This window comes from Chiloscyllium plagiosum, chromosome 36 (genome assembly GCF_004010195.1).
Source record: "Chiloscyllium plagiosum isolate BGI_BamShark_2017 chromosome 36, ASM401019v2, whole genome shotgun sequence".
In the NCBI taxonomy this organism is placed as follows: domain Eukaryota; kingdom Metazoa; phylum Chordata; class Chondrichthyes; order Orectolobiformes; family Hemiscylliidae; genus Chiloscyllium; species Chiloscyllium plagiosum.
The window spans coordinates 34,375,580-34,403,420 of NC_057745.1; the positions used below are offsets into that span (position 1 = coordinate 34,375,580).

The 27,841-nt window shown below is 41.8% G+C and overlaps 1 protein-coding gene across 1 annotated transcript in view; it reads right to left on the reverse strand.

Annotated features, from left to right (window-relative positions):
* Positions 1-27,841, reverse strand: part of adamts17 (ADAM metallopeptidase with thrombospondin type 1 motif, 17) — a 655,987-nt gene that overhangs the window by 125,010 nt on the left and 503,136 nt on the right. The window contains exons 16-17 of the mRNA XM_043677648.1: positions 26,023-26,103; positions 3,084-3,241 (exon numbers count right to left, since the gene is read on the reverse strand). Coding sequence (XP_043533583.1) covers positions 3,084-3,241; positions 26,023-26,103 — 239 coding nt within the window. The remainder of the gene's footprint in view (positions 1-3,083; positions 3,242-26,022; positions 26,104-27,841) is intronic.

A 27,841-nucleotide genomic window follows, 5' to 3' on the forward strand; every position in this document is an offset into this window, starting at 1 on the left:
ACCCGGGTCTCTGGCGCTGTGAGGCAGCAGTGCTAACCACTGTGCCACCGTGCCGCCCATATTTTATAAATATATTAAGGACAAAGGTTGAATAGGGACCTATCAAAGATTAGTAAGGCAGCCTATACGTGGAATCACAGGAGATGGGGGAGATAATAAATGAGTATTTTGCAACAGTGTTTACTGTGGAAAAGGACATGGGAGATATAGAATGTGGGGAAATAGATGGTAACATCTTGAAAAATGTGTATCAGGTGTACTGCTTTTTACAGAAGAGGAGATGCTGGATGTCTTAAAATGCATACACCTGACCAGGTGTAGCCTAGAACTCTGTGGGAAGCTCAGTGATTGCTGGGCCCTTTGTTGAGATATTTGTATCATCGATAGTCACAGGTGAGGTGCTGGAGGACTGGCAGTTGGTTAACGTGGTACTACTATTTAAGAAAGATGGCAAGGAAAAGCAAGGAGCTATAGACCTGGTGCGACTGACATTGTTGGTGGAAAAGCTGTTGGAGGGAATCCTGAGGGACAGGATGTACACGTATTTGGACTGATTAGGGATAGTCAATATGGCTTCGTAGATGGGAAATCATGTCTCACAAACTTGATTGAGTGTTTTGAAGAAGTAATGAAGAGGATTGATGAGGGCAGAGTGGTGGACGTGATCTATATAGACTTCAGGAAGGCGGTCGACAAGGTTTCTCATGGTAGACTGGTTAGCAAGTTTAGATCTCATTGAATACAGGGAGAATTAGCCATTTGGATACAGAACTGGCTCAAAGGTAGAAGACAGAGCGTCATGGTGGACTGTTGCCTTTCAGACTGAAGGCCCGTGACCAGTGGTGTACCACAAGGGTCGGTGCTGGGTCCGCTGCTTTCCATCATTTATATAAAGGATATGGATATGAACATTGGTGGTCTGTTTAGTAGGGTTGAAGATGACACCAAAATTGGAGGTGTAGTGACAGTGAAAAAGGTTACCTCAGAGTACAATGGGATCTTGATCAGATGGGCCAATGAGCTGAGGAGTGGCAGATGGAGGTTAGTTTAGATAAATGTGAGGCGCTGCATTTTGGAAAGGCAAATCAGGGATGGACTAATACACTTAATGGTATGGTCCCAGGGAGTGTTGCTGAACAAAAAGACCTTGGAGTGCAGGTTCATAGCTCATTGAAAGCGGAATCGCAGGTAAATAGGATAGATAGTTCCTTGAAAATAGAGTCACAGGTATATAGAATAGTGAAGAAGGTATTTGGTATGCTTTCCTTTATTGGTCAGAGCATTGAGTATAGGGGTTAGAAGGTCACGGTGCGGCTGTATAGGACATTGATTCTGTCACTTATGGAATATTACATGCAATTCTGGTCTCCGTCCTATTGGAAGGATATTGTGAAACCTGAAAGGGTTCAGTAAAGATTTACAAGGATGTTGCCATGGTTGGAGGATTTGAGCTTCGGGACAGGCTGAATAGGCTGGGGCTGTTTTCCCTGAAACAACGGAGGCTGAGGGGTCACCTTATAGAGGTTTATAAAATGATGAGGGACATGGATAGGATAAATAGACAAGGTCTTTTTCCTGAGGAGGGGAGTCCAGAACTAGACGGCATAGGTTTAGGGTGAGAGGGGAAAAATTTAAAAGGAAGCTAAGGGGCAACTTTTTCATGCAGGAAGTGATGCATGTATGGATTGAGCTGCCAGAGGAAGTGTTGGAGGCTGGTACAATTAAAACATTTAAAAGGCATCTGAATGAGTATATGAATAGGAAGGATTTGGAGGGAAATGGCCAAGTGCTGGAAAATGGGTCTAGATTAGGTTACGATATCTGATCAGTATGGACGAGTTGGACCAAAGGATCTATTTCTGTGCTGTACACCTCTATGACTCGATATCCTTTTGTGAAGGAAATCTGGTCTGGTCTAAAGGTGACTGCCGACCCTCAGCAATGTGGTTGACTTGGAACGGTCCTTTGATATGGTTTAGCAAGCTCCTTATCTAAGAGCTGCTGTAGTAGGGCATCTCATGACATGAATAAAGAAAAAACAGGTTTCAGATAATGTTTTCATTGGTTCCAGGACTATCTAACCAGACCTGGCAGAGGAGTACAATCTAGGTTAGCTTCCTGATGTGGAAAAAAGATTTGAAGTTTAAAAGTAGTGGAAAATCTGGGCAATGTGACTACATACACGATTCTCCCAGAAAGTCAGCACAAATGTGATGAGTCAAATGGCCTCCTACTGAGCTGCAACATTCTTCTATTCTTCTGTTTTAAGTCCCTATGCTTTACTGAGTAGGCCATTGAAATGAAGCAGAGTTCAGATTTTACTCTGCTTAAGTTCTTATAACATGTAGATTAATGATGAACATACATTCTTCTGTAGATACAACAGCATAATGGCGGGATTAGACTGGCAATTTAAAGCTTGATAGAAAGACACAGGGAGGAGATGCATCCGATCGCACCATCTGCAATTCCTCTTCAAGTTACACATCATCCTAATGTCGCTGGGACAAAATCCTGGAATCCCTCCCGAATGGCACCTGAGCTGTTCCGACACTACATGAAGTGCAGTGGTTTAACAAGAGTGCTCATCACCACCCTCTCAGGGGCAATAAGTATTGGCTTAACCAGTGGCACTCATATCCTGTGAAGAGAGCCCAATGCGTGGAAAGTTCAGAAACGGAATTCAATTGACCTGGAAATTTGTGGGCTGTCCTAGGAAAAACAGACCATAAAAAGTACTGGACTATAAACCACACTTTGAAATGATCAAAGAACATCAGCTTACCAGATTTGTCCACATGAGGAATTCAGTAGATTGAAAATTGATACACAGATTTATGTCCTGGCAAAAACACACTGTTGTTGTCTCTCTCTCTCTCTCTCTGTCAAACCTCATTACTGTCTGACCACCAATTCTCCAAGGGCTAAGGGGCTAACCACCTTTAAAGTAACAACTCTTCTGCTTGTACTCAGAAATGAATACTAACATGCAACAGAAAGTAATTTCTATGTCACACAGTTACCAAAAAAAAAAGAAATACTCATTAGGAGCTCATCATTCCAAAGACAGATTAGCGATATACCATTAAATGAAGTGGTGTTTTAGTTGGTCCCTTAGCAGACATCTTTTCCCACAGTCCCCGTCGCACATAACGGACTGTCGTTCCTGCCATTGGAAACTCGCCAGGAAGTTCAATCTTCCAATCACTGTTGATGGATTGTTTTGTTGAATCTTTTAGAGCTGGTGAAACACAAATAGCAAACAAATTTAGTTATGAAACATTTGTGATTAAACATATTTTCTTCACTCTGAGAGAAACTGGCAAATAACCTCATGGAAACCCTTAAACAGCGGACTTTGAATGTGGATCGTTCACAGGAATTTACAATAGATTTCAAGATGGCTGAAGTATGGGTGGATATGGATTATTGGCAGAGCCAGTATTTTCCACTTTTTTTGCACAGCTACAATCCAAATGAATAAAGTGGGAGTGGAAGTGGGGCTTGATCTTTCTTAACGCCACCATCTGGTTGTGCTAAGTGAAAGCCAATTGGCCTCTGCTCCAGACAGAGTCAAACAACTTCAAAACTTTTCCGAAGAGACTAACATCCAATCCAGTCACAATTGTCCATTGAATGACTTTAATAATAGATAGGAGCTCTACATTTGGGGTAACAGACTTGGTATGTTATTAGCAATTAATTTCACAAGGAAGAATGATGAAATGTTTTATGAATTAGATGGAACAATGCCAACAGGAGCAAGAGAGACCAAGGGAAGGCTGGGAGTATACAAATCTTTGCAAGTTGCAGGAAAAACAAGATTCTGGAATTTATGAGCAAATGAGAAAGTTAGGCTGAATCTTTGCAAAACACTCATCAAGTCAAAATGCTGTAATTTCCTCCCTAATGGCATTGCAGGTCTATCTACAGCACATGGGCTGCAGCGGTTCAAGAAGTCAGCTCACCACCATCTTCTCAAGGGCAACTAGGTACAAGCAATGAATGCTGGCCCAGCCAGTGGCACACATCCCATGAATGAATTTTTTTAAAACACTGGTTAGACCGCAGCTGTAATGTTCTGTGACTTAAGATAGTCTCAATGCAGAGTGTGACTTTCCATTTGATTGAACTTAATCAGATAGACAGCTGCTGAAAGGTGATAGAAAGTGAAAGTGTCCTTTGCCAGAAGGAGGGGAAGCATTCATCAGTACCTATTCTACACAGCACCTGATTTCTTTTCTCATTGAAGTCAAGGCAGTATGACGCATGCTGCCAACTCACTCAATCCTGGCAGTGTTTTTGGAATAGAGTCACAGCAAGTAAAATATTCCTTTCAATTTATTTACGCTGGTTGGGGCATGTCCTTGGAATGGAAGCTCTCTGCTGCCCCTATCATTTCAGCTAGTTACTATAAAACAATTATATTAGCTATCTTACTAACGACTATGTGCTGAAGTTTAAAAAAATGACATTTATATAAAGCACTTTTCAAATCAGCAGGCTGTGTCAAAGTTACTTACATTCAAATCACTAAATAGCTTTGAAGTAGTTATTCTGATCATGTTGATAGATGCATCAGTCAATTTATACAGAGCAAGCTCCCACAAGCAGGAAACAAAGCAGATGACCAGCAAGTCTGATTTTAGATGATACATTAGCAACATATCATGGATACTGGAAATCTTAAATAAAACAAATACTGGAAATACTCAGCAAGTCCAGTAACATCCATGAAGAGAAACAGTTAACACTTCTGATCAATGACTCTATGCATTTCCAACGCTTTGTATTATGTTTGATTTTGAAGCTGTACATTGAAGGATGAACATCTTTAAACAGTGTCATGCATAAAATTAAATTAAGGTAGATACAGCAGATCAACTTAGATTGTTCATGGAATGAGTTTGGAATCCAGGCATTCAAAATCATTGGCTGGGTTTTCTGATCTTTGATTGTAATCAAAAATCAGGATCTTTTTCTGGGCCCTGATCCGGTTCCTGTCAGTGTATTTCATGGCAAAGGATCTCTCGCCAATCAGGTCTAAGGAGTTTATTGGCCTTTCTACCCATAACTTTCCCATGCATGCATTCACATCCGACAATTTTAAAGGAAGTAGCTACAGAGATAGTGGATGCACCTGTTTGTAATCTTCCAAGAATCCTTATATTCCGGAAGAATCCCAGATGTTTGGAAAATATCAATCTATAAGCCTGATTATACTAAATTCCTTTTTTGCCCCTTCATTACATAGCATTTTTGGAATGGTATTTGTGCTTTTTACCATGAAGACTGATGCAAACTATTGATTTCAAATCCTGTGCCACTTTTATAGAACATTTCAGCGCAGTATAGGCCCTTCAGCCCTCGATGTTGCACCAACCTGCGAAACCAATCTGAAGCCCAGTTAACCTACACTATTCCATTTTCATCCATATGCCTATCCAGTGACCATTTAAGTGCCCATAAAGTTGGTGAGTCTACTACTGTTGCAGGCAGTGCATTCCACGCCCCTACTACTCTCAGAGTAAAGGAACAAGCTCTGACATCTGTCCTATATCTATCACCCCTATGTCCCCTTGTGCTAGCCATCACCGTCCTCGGAAAAAGGCTCTCACTGTCCACTCGCTCTAACCCTCTAATTATCTTATATGTCTCAATTAAGTCCTCTCTCAACCCTTTTCTCTCTAACGAAAACAGCATCAAGTCCCTCAACCTTTCCTTGTAAGACCTTCCCTCCATATCCGGCGACATCCTAGTAAACCTCCTCTTAAACCTTTCCAAAGCTTCCACATCTTGGGCAGCACGGTGGCACAGTGGTTAGAACGAAAACAGCATCAAGTCCCTCAACCTTTCCTTGTAAGACCTTCCCTCCATATCCGGCGACATCCTAGTAAACCTCCTCTTAAACCTTTCCAAAGCTTCCAAATCCTTCCTATATAATGCGGTGACCAGAACTGCATGCAATACTCCAAGTGCAGCCGCACCAGAGCTTGACCTCATGATTCCAAAACCCAAACCCTCTACTGACAAAAGCTAACACACCCTAAGCCTGCTTAACAGCTCTACCAACCTGGGTAGCAACTTTGAGGGATCCACGTACATGGACACCGAGATCTCTCAGTTCATCTACATGATCAAGAATCTTATGAATAGCCCAGTACTCTGCGTTCCTGTTGCTCCTTCCAAAGTGAATCACCTCACACTTTTCCAAATTAAACTCCATTTGCCACCTCTCAGCCCAGCTCTGCCGCTTATCTATGTCCTTCTGTAACCTACAGCATTCTTCAGCACTATCCACAACTATACTGACCTTAGTGCCATCTGCAAATTTACCAACCAATCTTTCTATGCCCTCATCCAGGTCATTTATGAAAATGACAAACAGCAGTGGACCCAAAACCACCACTAGAAACTGAACTCCAGGATGAACATTTCCCATCAACCACCACCCTCTGTCCTCTTTCAGCGAGCCATTTTCTGATCCAAACCGATAAATCACCCTCAATCCCATTCCTCCTTATTTGTGCAATAGCCTACCATGGAAAACCTTATCAAATGCCTTACTGAAATCCACATACACCATCTCATCCACCTGTTTGATCACCATTTCAAAGAACTCAATAAGGTTTATGAGGCATGACCTACCCTTCACAAAACTGTGCTGTGCAATAGTCTACCATGGAAAACCTTATCAAATGCCTTACTGAAATCCACATACACCATCTCATCCACCTGTTTGGTCACCATTTCAAAGAACTCAATAAGGTTTGTGAGCATGACCTACCCTTCACAAAACTGTGCTGACTATCCCTAATCAAATTATTCCTCTCTAGATGATTATAAATCCTATCTCTTAGAACCTTTTCCAATACTTTACCCACAACCGAAGTGAGGCTTACTGGTCTATAATTACCAGGGTGGTCTCCACTCCCCTTCCTGAACAAGGGGACAACATTTGCTATCCTCCAGTCTTCTGACACTATTCTTGTAGACAATGACAACATAAAGATTAAAGCCAAAGGACTCTGCAATCTCCTCTTTGGCTTCCCAGAGAATTCTTGGATAAATCTCATCTGGCCCAGGGGACTTATCTATTTTCACACTTCCCAGAATTTCTAACACCTCTTCCTTGTGAACCACAATCCCATCTAGTCTAGTAGCCTGTAGCTCAGTTTTCTCCTCAAACACATTGTCTTTTTCTAGAGTGAATACTGACATTTAGCACTTCCCACTACTGTCCTTGGTTAGCCCTAATTTTACTCTCATAATTCTTTTATCCCTTATGGACTTATAGAAAGCTTCAAGGTTTTCCTTGATCCTATCTGCCAATAACTTCTCATGTCCCCTCTTCACTCATCTTAGTTCTCTCTTTAGGTCTTTCCTGGCTACCTTGTAATTCACAATTGCCCTAACTGAGCCTTCACATCTCATCTTAACATAAGCCTTCTTATTCCTCTTGACAAGAGATTCAACTTCTTGAGTAAACCATGGCTCCTGCAATCGAAATTTCCTCCCTGCCTGACAGGTACATACTTATCAAGGACACACTGTAGTTGTTCCTTGAATAAGCTCCACATTTCTATTGTGTCCATCCCCAGCAGTTTCCTTCCCCATCCTATGCATCCTAAATCTTGTTTAATTGCATCATAATTACCTTTTCCCCTGCTGTAGCTCTTGCCCTGCAGTATATACTTATCCCTTTCCATCACTAAAGTAAACATAACTGAATTGTGGTCACTATCACCAAAGTGCTCACCTACCTCCAAATCTAATACCTGGCTGGGTTCATTACTCAGTACCAAATCAAATATGGCCTTGCCCTTGTTGGCCTGTCCACATACTGTGTCAGGAAACCTTCCTTTATACAATGGACAAAATCTGACCCATCTAGGATACTTGAACTATAGTATTCCCAATCAATATTTGGGAAGTTGACGTCCCCCATAACAACTACCTGTCACTCTCGCTCCTATCGAGAATCATTTTTGCTATCCTTTCCTCTAAGTCTCTGGAACTATTCGGAGGCCTATAGAAAACTCTCAACAGGGTGACCTCTCCTTTCCTGTTTCTAATCTCAGACCATACTACCTTAGTTGACGAGTTCTCAAATGTCCTTTCTGGAACCATAATACTGTCCTTGACTAACAATGCCACATCACCACCTCTCTTACCGTCTTCTCTGTTCTCAATGAAACATCTAAATCCCAAAACCTACAACAACCATTCCTATCCCTGCTCTACCCATGTCTCTGAAATGGCCACAACATTGAAATCCCTTTTTTGGGCTTTATATTATTATTTCCCCAGTCTCATTCTCTAAGATGCCTATGTTCACTTTAGCAAAGCTTTTCCTTTTCATCTATTTAATGAAACTCTCAGTATCTTTTTTATTACTTCCTCCTCTACATTCAAAATGTACAAAGAAAACCGCCTGCTATTTTGCTCTCTATCTACTGAGGGCTATCATTAAAGGATCTGTGATTCACAAACTATTATTATCACAGTGAAGTGCTAGTCAGTTTGAAGAATATATCAATAAACTCTTAGATCTTGATTTAATTTCATCGAGCATGATTCCAGAGGTATGTCCACATCAGATACTGGGTGAGTTGGCATAGTCAGTGCTAAATGCAAAGGATGATGGGACGGAACATAGGACTTTGGGAAAAGGACAAGGAACCATGGGGGCTGGATGGGAAGCATGAGATGGCATAGCTGGGGCATGAGGTATGCACGGAGGGGTAAGGGAGTGTGTCAAGTGAAGGATGTGTATTGCTTTTTATTAAGCTGTTGTGACAAAGTTCCAGAGTGCTGAGGTGTATGTCCATAAATGTTGAGTACTTGAGTGTTTTTTTTAAATGTGGTTTCTATTGATCACTACATTTTCATCAATTGAATACTCTCAACTCTTTGAATGTTGGATAATTTTTTTGAGTTCTAAATGCCCTTTCCCCAATCACCAATTATAAGTTATCTTGCATAAATATATCCTTCATGTCATTTGGGAATATATTTGTATTCTTGACCACTCTTTTGGCCAACATACATTTCAAATCTTCTCTATTTACAGCTCTCTTTTTTCTCTAAAATGCTCTCCATTTTGTCTTCAAATATAGCTCGCCCTCAAATATTTTATCTTTATCAGCGTATTCATTTTTTTTCAATCTGTTCCTGGCATTTGTACTATTGCACTTTATATGATTTGTTATATCATTTCCCAGATTTTCTATTGAGCAATTTGTCAACCATTCTTGCAGGTGTACATAAATTCTGCTACAGGGCCATTTTTCTTCTCCCATTCTAATCTGTTCTGAACCCTATTAAAAATCTCCTTCACCTTTCAGCTCTCACATCTGTTATAGGAATTTTCATCCACAGCCCAACCCAGAAGTTTAACCTGCTAAAAAACAAAGAACTGCAGATGTTAGAAATCCAAAAGTATAAATTGCTGAAAAAAACTCAATGGGGTTCTGGCGTCATCTGTGCAGAGAAAGTAGAGTTAACATTTTGGGTCCACTAACCCTTCAGAATTGATCGCAGCTAGGGAAAGGTGGGATATATGCTAAAGACAGAGGGTGGGGGAGTGTAAAGCAGTCAGCTATTATTTCCCTTTAAAAATGTTTAGTTATTCAAATTCGCCATTATTTCTTCTTTCAATTGTCTGACTGCTTCCAGATCAACCTCCACAACACTTTTACCAATCTAGTCATCGGGAGATGCTTATCTTCAACCCAGTGATGATCCTGTGCTGATAATTCTTTCTCTCTTTTCCTGTATCAAATGTGTCATTGAAGCAAAGACCATGAAAAGAAAAATTACTTCACATGGAATCTTCCAAATGTTGCTGAGTTTAAATAGCGAGCCTTGCTTTTAATCTTCCAAAGTCTTTCAGCAATCTAATTAGCTGTAAAAACAGACAGCAGATGGTTACCAGCTGATAATCAGGACGAGACTGGGAACTCAGCTTGAGATGATTTCTGTCAGTATCCAAAACGACCAAAGGACAAACTGATTGGATGCACTTGGATGGGAGTAATTCTTGCTGTCAATTGGAATGATCAAGTGTGGGAAAATGATTTTGGGGGCAATGGGGTTGGGTAGCTGACTGATTTTGCTGCCCTATGCTTAATGTACCAGCAGCAATCAGGTAGACTAAGTTTTTAATCCTGTAAGGTTTTCACTGAGTCAGTTAGCTCAGCAATTCTCCACTGAAGATTATTCTTTCACTGTGAGATTCACAGATTTTACTGATGCAACTACAGATACTACTGACACTTTGAATCTCTTTCATGCTAAAGCCTCAGACTAACCCTTATACTGGATCTATAGTCCTATAAATAATATTAAAAACATAAATATTCCATTCTCTCTGTAATGAAGGCATTTAGTAAAGGAACACTCACCTTAATGCCTTCCACTACTCATTGCACCTGTGTGGTTTCTATCCCTCTGTTCACCTCCTATTCATGTGTCTATCGATATAAGCCTCAAATATTGCTAACATGCTTGCTGCCACTGTCAGTGTGTTCCATGCTTCCACCATCCTTTGGGTGAAAAATGTTCCCCACACTTCTCCCCTAAACGTTCCCCCTCTTACCTTGAATTCGTTCCCTCTTGCAGTTGACGTTCTGCCCTGGGCAAAAAGCCTCTAATTATTCATCCTGTCGATATAACTTTGTAGACTTCTATCAGGTCACCCCTCAGCCTGTCTTTTTCATGAAAACATTACAAATTTGTTCAATCTATCTACATAACTAAAACCGTCCAGTCCATGCAGCATTCTGATTCGGTGTATTCCTTTTCCAAAGCATCCTCGTTCTTCTGGTAGTGTGGCTGATTCCCTGTCTCGCGAATAATGGGATCCAAGTTCCAGTACTAGAGGGCATAGGTTTAGGGTGAGAGGGGAAAGATATAAAACAGACCTAAGGGGCAACTTTTTCACTCAGAGGGTAGTACGTGTTTGGAATGAGCTGCCAGAGGAAGTGGTGGAGGCTGGTACAATTGCAACATTTAAAAGACATCTGGATGGGTGTATGAATAAGAAGGGTTATGGGCCAGGTGCTGGCAGGTGGGACTAGATTGGGTTGGGATGTCTGGTTGGCATGGACAGGTTGGACCGAAGGGCCTGTTTCTGTGCTGTACATCTCTATGACTCTAAAATTAACTGACAAAGTGTGCAGATTGAGGGAGCTCAGGCATCCTTAAGCAGATGGTGGCAGTTAACCTTTCACGCAATAATATTTGTGTTATCATGTGTCCCATATCATTATTACATTCTTGCTCCCTTCCTCACAACACATTACCCTTAGAAGCATACCTGAGGCCTTGACTACAATAAACAATGTCCTATTGGCTTCAAAAGCTCAGTTGAACCTGAAAATTACAGGCCAGTTAGCACTACTCTCGGTAAACTTTCGGCATGTAGTTGCAGAGACTGACAAAATATGCTGCCCCTTCCAATGTGTGTGCGTGCTCAGAAATTACATGTTCTTGTAAGAGAGCAAAGTCTTCACGTTTCCTCATGCAATGGTCATAACACACAAATCTGATGGAACCGAGCTAACCAATGACGAAAGTCAAAAATCTTGGTGAGTAGTGAGTAGCCTTTGCACTTAGAGCAATATTTAATAATTTTCTAAAACTATAGAATGATACAGCCACAATAACACATGCATTACGCTTGTGCTGATTCTTTCAATGAGCTATCCTAGTTCCTCACCCTTTTGCCAGAGACTTGCAATTTTTTCCTCTTTGAATAATTTATCTAGTTCTTTTTGGAAATTATTACTGAATTGGTTTCCATCACCTTTTCAGGCAGTATAATCAGGATAAAAAAAGATTATTGTTTCTTTCCCTCATGTCACCTTTTAGTTCTTTAGCCAACTAACCAAAATCCATACCTTCTGGCAATTGTTTCTCTTTATTCTATAAAAAACAATTTATGACTACGAACAAATTTCCGCAAGCTTCTCTGCTTAAAGGAGACCAAATCCAGCTTCTCCAGTCTCTCCACTTAAATGAAGTCCCTCGATTCTGCTCTCATTCTAGCAAATGGGGCGGCATGGTGGTTCAGTGGTTAGCACTGCTGCCTCACAGTGCCAGGGACCCGGGTTCAATTCCAGAATCGGGCGACTGTCTGTGCGGACTTTGCACATTCTCCCTGTTTCTGCGTGGGTTTCCTCCGGGTGCTCCGGTTTCCTCCCACAGTCCAAAATATGTGCAGGCCAGGTGAATTGTCCATGCTATGTTGCCCATGGTATTAGGTGCATTACTCAGGGGTAAATGTAGGGAAATAAATCTGGGTGGATTACTCTTCAAAGGATTGGTGTGGACTTGTTCGGCCGAAGGGCTTGATTGCACACTGTAGAGATTCTAATCTAATCTAATCTAATCAAACCACCTCTGCAAAGCTCTCTCAGGCCTCAGCCTCCTTCCACAGGCATAATGTCCAGATTGGCCACAATTCTCCAGCTAGACCCTAACAATGTTTTGTGCTCTTTACCTCTGTTTATAAAACAAAGGATCCTCTATGCCTATTCAACATACATCACAACGTGGCCTGCCACTATCGAAAACTTGCACATACAAACACAGTCTTCAGTCTCTCTGTTCCAACAACCCATTAAAAACTGTGTATGCTTGTATTATATTCCATTTGTCGTGTATGTCTATCCCTTCAATTGATATGTCCTTTTTAAGACTATTACTACACTCCTGTTTGCTACATTTCTGAAAAAAAGGACAAGAATGAGCCTGGAATCACTTCAATATGGGGGAAGACTGATTTTACCAAGGTCAGATATGATTTGGCCACAGTGGACTGGGAGCAGATACTTCCAGGTAAATTAACTAGAACAGTGGGATGCATTTGATAAGGAAATATACAGAGTACAGGGCCAACGTGTTCTAATAAAGGGTGGGACCATCAAATGCTCTAGCAAGCAACAATTTGATTTCAGATAGTCAACATGGTTTCGTCAAGGGCAGGTCATGTCTCACCAACCTCACTGAGTTTTTTTAGAAGGTGACCAAGCATGTAGATGAGGGTAGGGCAGTTGATGTGGTATACACGGACTTCAGTAAAGCCTTTGATAATGTTCCACATGGTAGGTGTTGGAAAAAGTGCAGAGACATAGAATCGAGGGTGATTTAGCAGTTTGGATTAAAAACTGGCTTTCTAAAAGAAGGCAGCCATTGGTGGTTGGTGGAAAATATTCAGCCTGGAGTCCGGTTACTAATGGTGTGCCACAAGGACCTGTTTTGGGACCACTGCTGTTTGTCATTTTTATAAATGACTTAGACGCAGGCAGAGGCGGATGGATTAGTAAATTTGCAGATGACACTGAAATCAGTGGAGCAGTGGACAGTTTGGAAGAATGTTACAGGTTGCAGGGGGACTTGGATAAACTGCAGAATTGGGCTGAGAGGTGGCAAATGGACTTCAATACAGCTAAATGTAAGGTGATGCACTTTGGGAAGAATAACAGGAAGGCAGAGTACTGGGTCAATGGAAAGATACTTGGTAGTGTAGATGTGCAGAGGGATCATGGAGTCCATGTACATAGATCCCTGAAAGTTGCCACCCAGGTGGATAGTGCTGTTAAGAAGGCATACTGTGTGTTCGGTTTCATTCGTAGAGGGATTGAGTTCTGGAGCCGCAATATCATGCTGCAACTATACAAAACGCTGGTGCAGCCACACTTGGAATATTGTGTACATTTCTGGTCCCCATAGTTTGGGAAGGATGTGGAAGCATTGGAAAAGGTGCAGAGGAAATTTACCAGGATGTTGCCTGGTCTGGAGGGAAGGTCTTATGAGAAAAGGCTGAGAGACTTGAACCTTTTCTCATTGGCAAGAAGGAGGCATAAGAGGGGATTTGATAGAGACATATAAGATGATCAGGGGATTAGATAGGGTAGACAGTGAAAGTCTTTTTCCAAGGTTGATGACCGTCAGCGTGGACTACAAATTGAGGGGTGATAGATTTAAGACAGATGTCAGAGGCAGGTTCTTTATGTAGTCAACTCAGCCACATTAGGGAGATTTAAACAATCCTTAGATAAGCACATGGATGATTTTGGGATAGTGTAGGGGGACGAGCTGAGAATAGTTCATGGGTCGGCGCAACATCAAGGTCCGAAGGGCCTGTTCTGCGCTGTATTGTTCTACGTTCTAAGGATTAAAAGGATAAAGGAGAGAAATCAGTGTCTGAAGAGGTGGTGCAATATGTGGGGATTCTGATTCTTGAATCATTGGGATCTCTTCTGGGGTAGAAAAGACCTGTTCTAAAGGATTGGGTTTCACCTGAATTGGAAAGGGACCGATATCCTGGCTGGGAAATTAGCTAATTCTATTTCGGGAGCCTGTAAACTACTGGAGAGGAGGAGTAGCGGTTCCTAAGTAGCAGTGAAAACAGACAGATGAAGATGTTTCTGAATCAGAAAAGACCAAGTTAATTAAAAAAGACAGACAACAGCAAATCAAGTAACGCGGTAACTGAAGAATTAAGCTGCATTTATTTCAATGCAAAGGGTCTTACAAATAAGGCCAATGAACTCGAAGTATGTATTAGAACATGGCTGAGGGAAGAACAGGACTGGCAGCTTAACGTTCTGCATTTGAGATGGTATAGGGAGGTAAGAGGAGGGGGACTGGTGTTTTTTATTCAGGAAAACATTACTGCTCTAATTAGGATATTTCTGAGGGATCGTCCAGTGAAAATATACAGGTTGAAATTAGAAATAAGAAAGGTATGATCACCTCGATGGGACTATACTATAGGCCATCCAATAGTCAGGGAAATTGTGGAGTAAACATGTAGAGATCTCAGATATTTGTAGTCTATATGGATTTCATTAAGGTCTTTGATAAGGTTCCACATGATAGGCTGCTCTGGGAGGTTAGATTGCATGGAATCAAGGGGGAGCTGGCAAATTGGATATAAATTGGCTTGATGGTAGGAAGCAGAGGGTAATGTTGGATGGATGCTTGTCTGACTGGAGGCCTGTGAGCAGGGGAGTGCTTCAGAAATTGGAGCTGGGCCCATTACTGTTTGTTATCTATATCAATGATTTGGCTGAGAATGTACAAGACATGATTAGGAAGTTGAAACTTTATTGCTGGAACAGCACAGCAGGTCAGGCAGCATCCAGGGAACAGGAGATTCGACGTTTCGGGCACAGGCCCTTCTTCAGGAAAGTTTCAACTTTGATCTCCAGCATCTGCAGACCTCACTTTCTCCTCGATGATTAGGAAGTTTACAGATGACACTAAAATAGGAGGTATTATGGACAGGAAGGTTATCATAAATTGCAGCAAGACCTTGATCAGCTGGGGATGGGCCGTAAAATGGTGAATGGAGTTTAATATAGATAAGTATGAGGTCTTGCATTTTGGAAAGTCAAATCAAGGCAAGAGTTTCATGGTGAATGGTAGGGCCTTAAGGAGTGTAGTGGAATCGAGGGTCATTGGAGTTCAGGTGCACAGATCTCTCAAAGTGGAGTCACAGGTAGACAGCAGTGGAGGAGGCTTTTGGCACACTGGCCTTCATCAATCAAGGCATTGAGTATAAAAGTTGGGAAGTTATTGCAGTCGTACAGGATGTTGGTGAGGCCACACTTGGAGTATGGTGTTCGGGAGGACCTTTATAGAAGTGTATAAGATCATGGGACGCATGGGTCGTGTGAATGCATTCAGTTTTTTTTCAGGGTTGGGGAATTGTGGACTAGAAGGCATCAGTTTAAGGTTAGAGGGAAGAGAATAAAAAGGAACCTGAGGGGTAACGTTTTTCCACAGAGGGTGAGCTGCCAGTGGAAGTGGTTGAGGTGGGTACATTAACAACACTTAAAATGATTAGGGGCAAGTCAGTATGGTTTTGTAAGAGGGAAATTGTATCTATCAAACTTGATTGAGTTTTTTGAGGAAATAACCATAAAAGATTGTTGAGGGCAGAGTGGTAGATGTTGTTTACTTGGATTTCAGTAAAGCCTTTAATAAGGTTTCACATGGTAGACTAATTAGTAAAGTTAGATCACATGGGACTTAGGGCTTGCCAATTGGATACAAAATTGGCTTTACGGTAGGGGACAGAAGCTGGTGGTGGAGAGTTGTTTTTCACACTGGAAGCCTGTGATCAGTTGTATTCCACAGGAATTGATATTGGGTCGACCTGCGCTTGTTATTTATATAAATGATTTGGATGAGAATATAGGAGGTATGGTTAGCAAGTTTGCAGATGACACCAACATTGATAGTATAATGGACAGTGAAGAAAGCTTATCTAAAGAGATTTTAATCAATTGAGTCAATGGGCTGAGGAGTGGCAGAAGGAGTTTAATTTGGATGGTTATGAGGTATTGCATTTTGGTAAAACAAACAAGGGCAGGTCTTCTACAACCAATGGTAGGATCCTGGGTAGTGTTGTAGAAAAGAGATGTCAGGGTTTAGGTACACAGTTCTTTGAAATTTGCACCACAGGGCTTATGAAGAAGGGCTTATGCCCGAAACGTCGATTCTCCTGCTCCTTGGATGCTGCCTGACCTGCTGCGCTTTTCCAGCAACACATTTTTCACCACAGGTAGACAGGGTGGTTAAGAAGATGTTTAGCACATTTGCCTTCAATGATCCCCGAAACGTCGATTCTCCTGCTCCTTGGATGCTGCCTGACCTGCTGCGCTTTTCCAGCAACACATTTTTCACCAGGTAGACAGGGTGGTTAAGAAGATGTTTAGCACATTTGCCTTCAATGATCAGATCTTCGAGTATAGGAGTTGGAATGTCATGTTGAGGTTGTCCAATATGTTAGTGAGGCCTCTTCTGGAGTACAGTTATAGTCGCTGTGTTGTAGGAAGGTATTATTAAACTGGAGAGGGTTCAGAAAAAATGATCATGATGTTGCTGGGAATGGAGGGTTTATGTTATAAAAATAGACTTGGACTTTTCTCACTGGAGAATAGGCTGTTGAGGGGTGACCTTATAGATGTTTATAGATAAGATGAAAAGGAAGTATCTTTTCCTTAAGGTGGGGCATTCAAAAATAGGGGGGCATATTTTTGAGGTGAGAGGAGAAAGATTTAAAAGGACATGAGGGGCAACTTTTTTACACCATGGTTCACGTGTGGAAGAACTGCCAGAGGAAGTGGTGGATACAGGTACAGTTACAATGTTTAAAAGACATTGAATAAGTACATGAAAAGGTTTTGGAGGATATAGGCCAAATGCAGGCAACAGTTTACTTTGAGAGCACGATCAGAGTGGACTGAAGGGTGCTGTATGACTGATTCTACAATCCTCTAACCATGGCCACCAATACCATCAGGGGGTAGGGGCCTTCTCCAATGCAAAAGCCTTCCTTTACCAGATGGTAAACTGCTTAGGCCTCCCACCAAAATCCAGGTAAGGGATGGAGGCAAGATTCTTTTAAAAAAGAGGCTCAAACTTATGTAAAGAACTAGTACTTCCCTGACAATGAGTGTGAAACTGGCAAGGAAGAAAGACTGCACTTAATTGACACCTTCATTCCTGTGCCAATTAACTAGTTTCTCTATAAGTATCTTGCTGGGAGTGAGAGTCCATTGATGCCTCTTCCCTTGTTCAGGTCACTGCTTCACAGGAGTCAGACATTCCCTACCATGGCTACATCAACCTCTTCCTATCTGTTAGAAACAAAAAAGTCTGCTGGTGCTGGCATCTATGGTAGACAAGCAGGAGGCTGGAAGACAGCAAGCCAGGCAACATCAGAAGATGGAGAGTCAATATTTCAGGTGTAACCCTTCTTCAGGGCTGGGGGTGGGTGTAAGGGGCACTGCAGATAAACGGGGTGGGGGAGGGCTTTGGGTGGGGAGAGGGGCGGAATAGTGAAGTAGGGATAGGTGAACACAGGTAGAGGGTACAACCTGGTTGGTTGCTTGGAGGAATGGATCCAGTTGGTAACTGGAAGGAAGGGTCAGTCAGAGGAATGGAAGGGAGGGAGAGGGGTTGGAAAAGGAGTCGGGGGATGGGAAGGGAGGTTATTTGAAATTGGAGAACTCAATGTTGAGTCTTCTGGGCTATAGTCTGCCCAGGCAGAAGATGAGGTGTTGTTCCTTCAATTTGCGGTCTAATTTTCTGTGGCAATGGAGCAGACCGAGGTTGGTCATGTCAGAAAGGGAATAGAAAGTGGAATTAAAATGAGCGGTGACTGGAAGTCAGGTCGGCTCTGACTGAAATGCTTGGTGAAATGTACCCTGGTTTATGTTTGGTCTTCTTTACATTGGGGAGACCACATTGGAAGCACCAGATACAGTAAACTAGGTTGGAGATATGCTGGAAATGCACAGCAGGTCAGGCAGCATCTGAGGAGCAGGAAAATTGATGTTTCTAGCAAAAGCCCTTCATCAGCCCCTCATTCCTGATAAAGAGCTTTTGACTGAAACGTCAATTTTCTTGCCCCTTGGTTGCTGCCTGCCCTGGTATGCTTTTCCAGCACCACTCTAATCGAGACTCTGATCTCCAGCATCTGAAGTCCTCACTTTCGCTCAGGTTGGAGGAGAGGCCGATCTCACCTGGAAGGACTGTTTGGAGCTCGGGGGGAGGTGAGGTGGGGGGGCTGGGGGTGCTATGCTGGCAGCTTTGCATCTTTTGCAGTTGCAGAGGAATGTACCTGGGAGTTTGGGGGATGGTGGTTGGTGGGGAGAGATGTGCGAACCATGGATTGGCAAAGGGAACAGTCCTTCCGGAAGGCGGAGCAGGTGAGGAGGGGAAGATGTTCTTGTGGTGGAGGTCTAATGGAGTTGGTTGAAGTATTTAAGGATGATACGTTGGACGTGGAGATTGGTGGGGTGGTAGGTGAGGACAAGGGGCCCCTGTCTTTATTGCGTTTGCAGGGGAAGTTAGAGCAGTGGAGCAGAGGATGGTGGAGAGCTGTCTGGATGATAGAGGGAGGAAAGCTCCCTATCTGTTGTCAAACATTTTCGTAGCCAGGGGTTTCTGATACTTTGTGACTCAATGGATATTCCAACGAAGATAGATAGATTCCATAGATTGAAAACATCTATGTTGAGCGATATCTTGGCATCATGAGAAAGCATGTACAGTGACTATGAGCAGTGCACTGCAACTCTGGAAAATGGGGCTGACCTTTCTAAGTGTGCTAAAGGTGGATCAGCCTGTATGGTACCTTAAAGCTGTTTAAGTTTGAGTAGCTGAGAGTGGGGCTGTTCTCTTACTCACCTACACCATCACTGTTTTTAAGGCATGCCAGCCATCCCCAACTAGTCAATCAGCAAGGCCTAGGCAAAATCATCATGGAGTTGGAGGGGGAAATACGCAGTTGGGCTGGGAATACCTCACTTTATTTTTGGATTTATTTCATTAGAAAGCAGGATTTATTCTTAATAGTGCATAATTATAAATTACTCTGAGTATAAACATTCAATTCAAATCTTACCCACATCAATGCATACCTACATTGAAGACTACTAGGCTGCTTTACTTTATCCGCAGAAGTCAATAAACCCCCCTCTGATTATTAGCTCCCCATATTTACTTATTTTCTTTACTTCCAGAGTGCTCTTTCACACAACTGAACATTTTTAACTCCCCATCGCCAAATCACCATGTCACTTTTTGGTTTTAATTACTAATCACTACCAGTAAATCACCCACATAGACTCCCCATACTTATACAAACCAATTCGCACATGTCTAACTCTCAACGAATCCATCCCCTGTTTCCTTATACGGTTGCTGGCATTTATTCAGACCTTTTTAGAGGACAATTTGCTCTTTTGCTTTTTAGATAAATCAATCTATAATAAAAAAAACATTAAAATGACAACATTATATTCCCATTTTTTCCTTAGCACATTAAAGTTCTAAGTGTCCTTTTTGCTGCATGTCGAAGTTTCTTAGAAATGGCTGCCATTTAAAAAAATCACAACTAACTATTGCTATTCACCCAGTTCAGATTGGAGATCCATCCACAATCTGTTTTAAAACTTCAACATCAATTCTCAGTGATTTTTGATTCACACATAATTGAGTGTGTTACCCTACTGTGAAGTATTAGTAATGTAACATGTTATGGGTATTCCTGCTGAATTCATTTCTGTGGTTTATTCACTTATTATAAATCACAATCACAATTAACCAATTTATCCATCACCACTGGGTCTCAGAACCCCCCTTTCAGAGCCCCCCTTTAGGTGTAAACCCAGCAATTGTTCAAATCTTCCACTTTCCAGTTCTCAGAATCAATATTGCGTTTACCCAACAGGGTTACAATCTGGCAAACAGACTCCACAACTGGCTGCGTGGCAAGAAGCAGAGGGTAATGGTTGAGGGGGGTTCTCCGCCTGGATGTCTGGAGCCAGTTGGTCAGTGTTGGGGCCCTTGCTGTTTGAGGGATATATAAATAATTTAAATATTGGAGAGTTGACTGGCAAGTTCTCACGATGTTGCAAAAATTTGTGCGGTGATAAATAATGAGGAGGATAACTTTAGACTACAAGTAGGTTATAGGTAGGCTGGTCAGATGGGCTGATCAGTAGCAAATGGAATTTAATTTAGATAAACGTGAGTTAATACACTTGAGTAGGACAAACATGATGAATGTAGGACCCTGGGAAGCACTGAGGGTTAGAAGAACCTTGGTGTGCATGTACACCAGTCTTTTAAGGGATCTGAAGCCCTATGCCCGAAACGTCGATTCTCCTGCTCCTTGGATGCTGCCTGACCTGCTGTGCTTTTCCAGCAACACATTTTCAGCTCTGATCTCCAGCCCTCACTTTCTCCTTTTAAGGTATCTGGACAGGTTAAGAACACATGTGATACTTGCCTTGATTAATCGAGTCATAGAGTTTAAGAGCAGAGAGATGATGCTCGAACTGTATGAAATGTTGGTTCAACTATATACATTGTGTCCAGCTCAGTAATCTATATTTATAAGATTGCAATGGAGAGGGTGCAGAGGAAATTGACTAGGATGATGCCAGGGCTGGAGGGTTTCAGTTGTGAAGTGATGTTGGATGTATTGAGGTTGACTTCCTTAGAGGAGATTAAGAGGGGACGTGACTGAGATGCATAATATTATGAGAGACAGAACCAGGTTAGACATGAAACCTTTCCCCTTGATAGTGGGGGATCATTGACCGGGGTTGGGGGGGGGGGGGCGCGGTGACGGTGGGGAGCGGGTAGAAGTGCAGAGGAGATGTGAGGAAAAATGTTTTTTCATCCAGAAGTTATTGGGGACCTGGAACTCAGTGTGGGGCAGAGACCCTCATACCGTCTGAGAATTCTTTAGGTGTCCACTTGTGATGCTAAAGCATACAAAATGCTATAAAATGGGATTAGAATAGTGGTTGGTGTTTTTGAGCGGCATGGATGAGATGGAAAGACTATATTTTTCCATGCTGTTTATCTCTCGGACTGTAATTTGCTCTATTCCTTTCATGACAGTGTTAATACTCAAATGGATTTCCTCTCCTCCTCCACACAATCAGGCATGTTCTTACATTCCTCTGTGCTGATCTAACTTCTCCTTCAATGTAAATGTAACTTTTGCCTTAACTACTCCTTGAAACTCACATTCTAGCCACTTGCTTAGTAAACAGGTCTCTCCTGAATTCTCTATTTGGTGATGTTTTCATATTTATGGTTCCTACTTCTGTACTCCACAGCAAGTGGAAACATTTTCTCTGTCTTTCCTATTAAATGCTTCTTCATCACTGATCTATAGAATGGTTATAGCACAGAAGGAAGCCATTTTAATCCATGTCTGTACTTGGTTCTCTGTCATACCAATTGGCTTGCTTTGAACAGAAGGTCAATACCTTCACCTGTCCCCACAGCCTCGGATGCACTCGTAACCACAGTCACCACTGTAAACATTAGACCGGTGTTCTTGAGTGAACCCATGAAAAGCGACTGGTACAAATGGACTCCCCAGGCCTGCACTCAGATCCCAGATAGACAGGCTGGGGGGAGTATTCGCTGACATCTTTAATCTTTTCTTACTGCGATCTGAAGTCCCTATTTGTATCAAGATACCAACCCTCATCCCAGTGCCAAAGAAAAATCAAACAGTGTTTATTAATGAACGACCACCCAGTGGCTCTAACATCCATAATTGTAAAGTGCTTCAAGAGGTTAATCATGGCTCATATCAACATTGCTTTAATCCTTTGCAATTCACCTACCTGCACAACAGGTCCATGGCAGATGCCATTTCCTGGCCCTACACTCATCCCTGGAATATCTGGATAACAAGGTCAGGTTCCTACTTATTGATTACAGCTCCACTTTCAACACCATAATTCAAAACAAATTCATCTCCCAACTCCAAGAGGTCTCGCACCCCCCCCACCCCCCACCTTAACTGAATCCTTGACCTCCTGACCCATAGACCACAATTGACAAGAGTAGGCAACAACACCACCTCCACGATAATCCTCAACGCCAGTGCCCCATAAGGCTGCATACTCGGCCCCCTACCATATTCCTTATACACTCATAACTGTGAGACGAAATTCTGCACCAATTCCATTTACAAGTTTGCTGATGGCACCACCGTTGTAGGTCGGATCTCAAAAAACAATGAGACAGTACAGGAAAGAGATTGAGTCAGTGCTTAGCCACATGGTGTATAGACAACAATCTCTCCATCAACATCAGCAAAATGAAGGAGCTGTCTGCAGCAATGGTGCTGGGCTGGAGATGGCCAAGAGTATCAAGTTCCTGGGAGTGATGATCACCAACAATTTCCCCTGTAATCCTGCACATTCTTCATTTTCAAATAATAATCAATTACCCTCTTGAAAGCCTAAACTGAATCTACATCCATCACACACGAAGGTAGTTCAATCCAGATCCTGACTACTTGCTTCATGAAGAGATTTTCCTTGTTGCCATTACTTTTACAAATTACCTTAAGTCTGTGTCCTTTTGTTCTCCAGCCATTCACAAATGGGAAGAGTATCTCCCATCTACTCTTGGAAAAACTGTTGTGAATTTGAAAACTTTTATCAACCCTCCTTTTAGTTTTCTCATCTCCAAGGAAAACAGTCCTAGCCTCTCCAATCTACCTTCATAATTAGCCCTGTGACCATTCTTGTTAATCATTTCTGAAACCTCTCCAATGTCTTCACATCCTTCCTAAAGTATGGTGCCCAGAACGGGACACATACTCCAGATGAGGTCATGCAAGTGTTTTACACAAGTTTAACATAATAAGATAGTTATGTTAAAGGATCAGATCTTAGCCTTCCCTTTTTTTTGAAGAAAATAGCATCAATCTGTTCATTTTTTCCAATAAATAAAACCTCTCAGTTCTAAATCAATACTGCCAATCCTTTTGTATCCTGTCCAGCGCTGCAAGTCATTTTGACAATATGGATACCAGAGTTGTAGAGGGTAATGTGGAACTAGATATTGCCATCTATATATGCTTAAAAAGTTGAAATGAAAAAATCTGGGGTTCAAATTCCTTTACATAGATGATTTCGATGTTAAGTGGGCACTAACGTTGAAACATAAGATGTTGAGCACATTGTAATATTTTCATTCTTCCAATGTCAATGTGAGCCCATAGGTGAGTGTAGTCACTCATTACTGAACTAACAGAAAATTAATAGTATTGGTAATTTGCTGGCAATAAAGAAATGTCTGGGAAACTGCAAAGTCATTGGGCCCTCTGAGTACCTCAGCTCACTTTGAACCCTCGAGAGGCAATGACCACAAACCGAACCAACACACATTTAAACAATTAATATGCACAACAGTTATAGTAATAAAGAGGTTTAATTATTTATATGAACGATGTATATTTCACCATGTAGAGAGAAGTGTAGGAGCAGCACTCTGTCATTTAGCCCCTCCAGCCTCCTCTACTGTAATTAGATTGTGGTTGATCTGGACCTTAATTACTAATCCACTCATAATTATGTTTCAATAGCTGTCCCAGACCTCGGGCAATAACGCTTGTGTCAGCTTGCTGACAAAATCCTGTTAAATATCTTGAAATGAAACAAATCACTTGAGGGAATAAAACTGAAACTGCATTGTACAAATAAATGCTGCACTATTTAATTCACAGGCTCTGCAGCTTTTAGATTTGCAGCAGAGTGAGAGAATGTTATGTCATTGTTTCTGTCTTGGTATTGCCTATCAATAACAATGATCCCAATTTGCAGTTTTTTCTCCTAATCTTTCCGTATATTTCATTTTGAGATGCTGATCATTACACTTTAACGAATGGTAATGGGATGGTGAAACAGTCGGGGATTTTGGGCTGCTATTTATAGAGGTCATAAGTTCTCCTTAACACATCATGTAAGGTCAACTAACTCTTAATTATTTATGGTGCGCATTTAAAAACATTGCACAATATACAGAGAGCACTCAAAGATTGTAAGATTTTAGCTCTTGTTGAGACATTCTTTATTTTCTTCTTTCTGAAAGCATCACTGTTAGATTAAGCATAGAGCACAGCAGCCATGTCTTGGTAGGGTAGCACTCTTGTTTCTGAGTTGAAATTTGGAGGCTCAAAACTCCTCTTCCTCTGAAGAAAATTTAAGCTGATCCTCAAGTGCAGAACGGACGGAGTGCTACACATTCAGAGATGCTAGTTTTCAGATGGAAAGTTAAATTAAAACACAGTTTATCATTTCAGGTGGGTGTAGATGATGCTATTGGACTTGAGTTCTCACTGGTGTCCTGGCCAATATTTCACACTCAGTGGCTCAGTGGTTAGCACTGCTGTCTCAACTCCATGGACCCAGATTCGATTTGAGCCTCTAGTGACTGTGTGGAGTTTGCACATTCTCCCTGTGTCTGCGTGGGTTTCCTTTGGGTGCTATGGTTTCCTCCCACAGTCCAAAGATGTGCAGGTCAGGCGGACTGACTATAGGAAATACAGGGATAGGGTAGGGGAATGAGTCTGGGTGGGATACTCTTTGGAGGTCGGTGTGGGGTGAATGGTCTGCTTCCAACACTGTAGGGACTCTGATTCTATTAAATAGATTATCTGGTCATTACCTCTTTGCTGAGAGCTTGCTTCTCTTAAATCGGCTCCTGACGTTGTTACAACAGTGATTACACTTCAAAAGTACTTTATTTACTATAAGATATTTTAGAATGTCCTGACATTGTGAATGATACAATATCAAATTGACATTTTTTTTTCTTAATGGGCTGTTTTAGCCATTTCAGCTACCATAGGTATTCACCTAACACTATAATCAATTGACTTAATGTCAATAATAATTCCTGAAGAAGGGCTTATGCCCGAAACGTTGATTCTCCTGTTCCCTGGATGCTGCCTGACCTGCTGCGCTTTTCCAGCAACACATTTTCAGCAATAATAATCAGGAACAAAGGAACAATATTTTCTAGCAAATATAATTAAAAATCAATTTCCCATATTAATTGAATGAAAACAAAAGTGGAAAATGGAAAGTGCTTCACATCCAAATTATCACAGTTCTAAACAGCAGAATGATGGCATTCAATGCAAAAGGTATAGAGAAAATAGAAGATGACTCACTGGGATCAATGCTGACTGACTATCAGAAACACAGTCACTCAGCAGGAACTTATTACATTCCTAATGACCGTTTACAAACATGGATATAATTTTGTCCTTGAGCAATGGAAACAAATGCAAGAATGAAGCATTAACAGTATGTATTTAGATAGCACCTTCAAAATAATAAAACAATAAGGCAGACCACACATTAGGCCAGATATTCCTGATTCTGTATTTGATTGTAATGAAGCACAACGTATAGAGGAAGCAGAAGTAGAAGGATCCTAGTCAGTCACAGACGCAGCTTCATTCTTTACACGTAAAGCTAAATTGGTCAGTAATCAAGTTTGATCAATTGCTGTTTGGGATCCTCTCCATCCTTGCTTCTTTTGACTATTCCACTCTGGTGTTCCTTTATGCTAAAACCTATTAAGTGTGTAATCTGTCCCAGCATGTTTAATTTGTTGGGCAAAATGTGTTTTGACAAAAGTTCAGAATGGCAGCAAATCATGACTTACCCAGGAAACTGTGGGCTGGTTTCTCTTCAACTACACGAATCCTCCTGGCACCAACAGGGATCACAGTAGCTTCAACATAACCTATGGCAACAAAAGTTAAATAGATCAGCAATGTTTTGCTAGAATGGCATTCAGTGGCTTCCTTTACAATGTATTAATCCAGCCATTGTAAAATGAAACAGCAGTCTAAATTATATAAAGAATTCACAAACAGTACAGCTTTTAGATACTGACCAATTATGTCGGTTAAGTCTGAAGAGTACTGAGACTCTTTCAAAATGCAATTAGATATCACATTGAGAAGATGCAGCTCAGCAGGAGGGAGCTGTTAACGAAAGAAAATTTTCAGCACTTCAGAATCAGTGGCTCCTCAGACATTCAATTGCACATGTTCTAGCAAACTCTAAGAGGTATGAGTGGTACTTCAGACCGTCTACACTGTTCCAAATGGCACATAATCTGTTCCTCAATTCTTACTTAATTTGTTCTGAGGATGTGGGTGACATAGACAGACAGGCATTTATTGCTCATCATAAGCTGCCCTAAGATAATAATGGAAATTCCTCACATATTTAGTTAACTGTGTAACAGTGCATCATTATGGGCATTTAAGCGGGCATTGGATAGGCATATGGAGGATAGTGGGCTAATGTAGGTTAGGTGGGCTTGGATCGGCGCAACATGGGTGCCGAAGGGCCTGTGCTGCGCTGTATTCTTCTATGTTCTATGTTCTATAAAATTATCAAATTCAACATAATATTCGTAAAGTAGAAGTGAGAAGCAACTATTAGGATTCTAGATTAAAGGAAGACTAACTTCAATGCAATGAAAACACACAGTCCACAGTAATAAAGAGCAATACACTGCAGATTCTAGAAATCTGAAATAAAAACAAAAGTAATGGAAAATCCTAACAGTCTCTGTGCAGCACATGCAGTTTCAAGAAGAGTAAAATTAACTGTCTCTGTCTTTCAACAGATGCTACTAGAACTGCTGAATTTCTCCAGCAATCTGTTTTTATTAAGACAGTCCACAGTAAACAAGGTAAATATGTTAAAATAAAACAAAGAACTACAGATGTTGGAAACCAGAAACAAAAACAGAAATTGCTGGAGAACCAATGGCATTATGTGTGGGAAGAAAGCAAAGTTACCATTTCAAGTCCAGTTACCCTTCTTCAGAACAGTTCTCCAGCAATTCCTATTTTTGTTTGGGCTAAAATGTTAATGGGTTAAAACCTCATCAGTGGTTTTTGAAAAAAGACTAACGTAATACTGACCAGTTTATATCCTAAACCTGACTACCCCGGCCAACCCATTGTCTCAGTCTGCTCCTGCCCCATCGAACTCATCTCTGTATACCTCGACACGGTCCTGTCCCCCTTAGTCCAAGAACTCCCCACCTACGTTCGGGACACCACCCACGCCTTCCACCTCCTCCATGATTTTCGCTTTCCCGGCCGCCAACGCCTTATCTTCGCGATGGACATCCAGTCCCTGTACACCTCCATCCCCCATCACGAAGGCCTCAAAGCCCTCCGCTTCTTCCTTTCCCGCCAACCCAACCAGTACCCTTCCACTGACACCCTCCTTCGACTGACTGAACTGGTCCTCACTCTGAACAACTTCTCTTTCCAATCCTCCCATTTCCTCCAAACCAAAGGAGTAGCCATGGGCACCCGCATGGGCCCCAGCTATGCCTGCCTCTTCGTAGGATATGTGGAACAATCCATCTTCCGCAACTACACTGGCCCCACCCCCCACCTTTACCTCCGCTACATCGATGACTGTATCGGAGCCGCCTCGTGCTCCCACGAGGA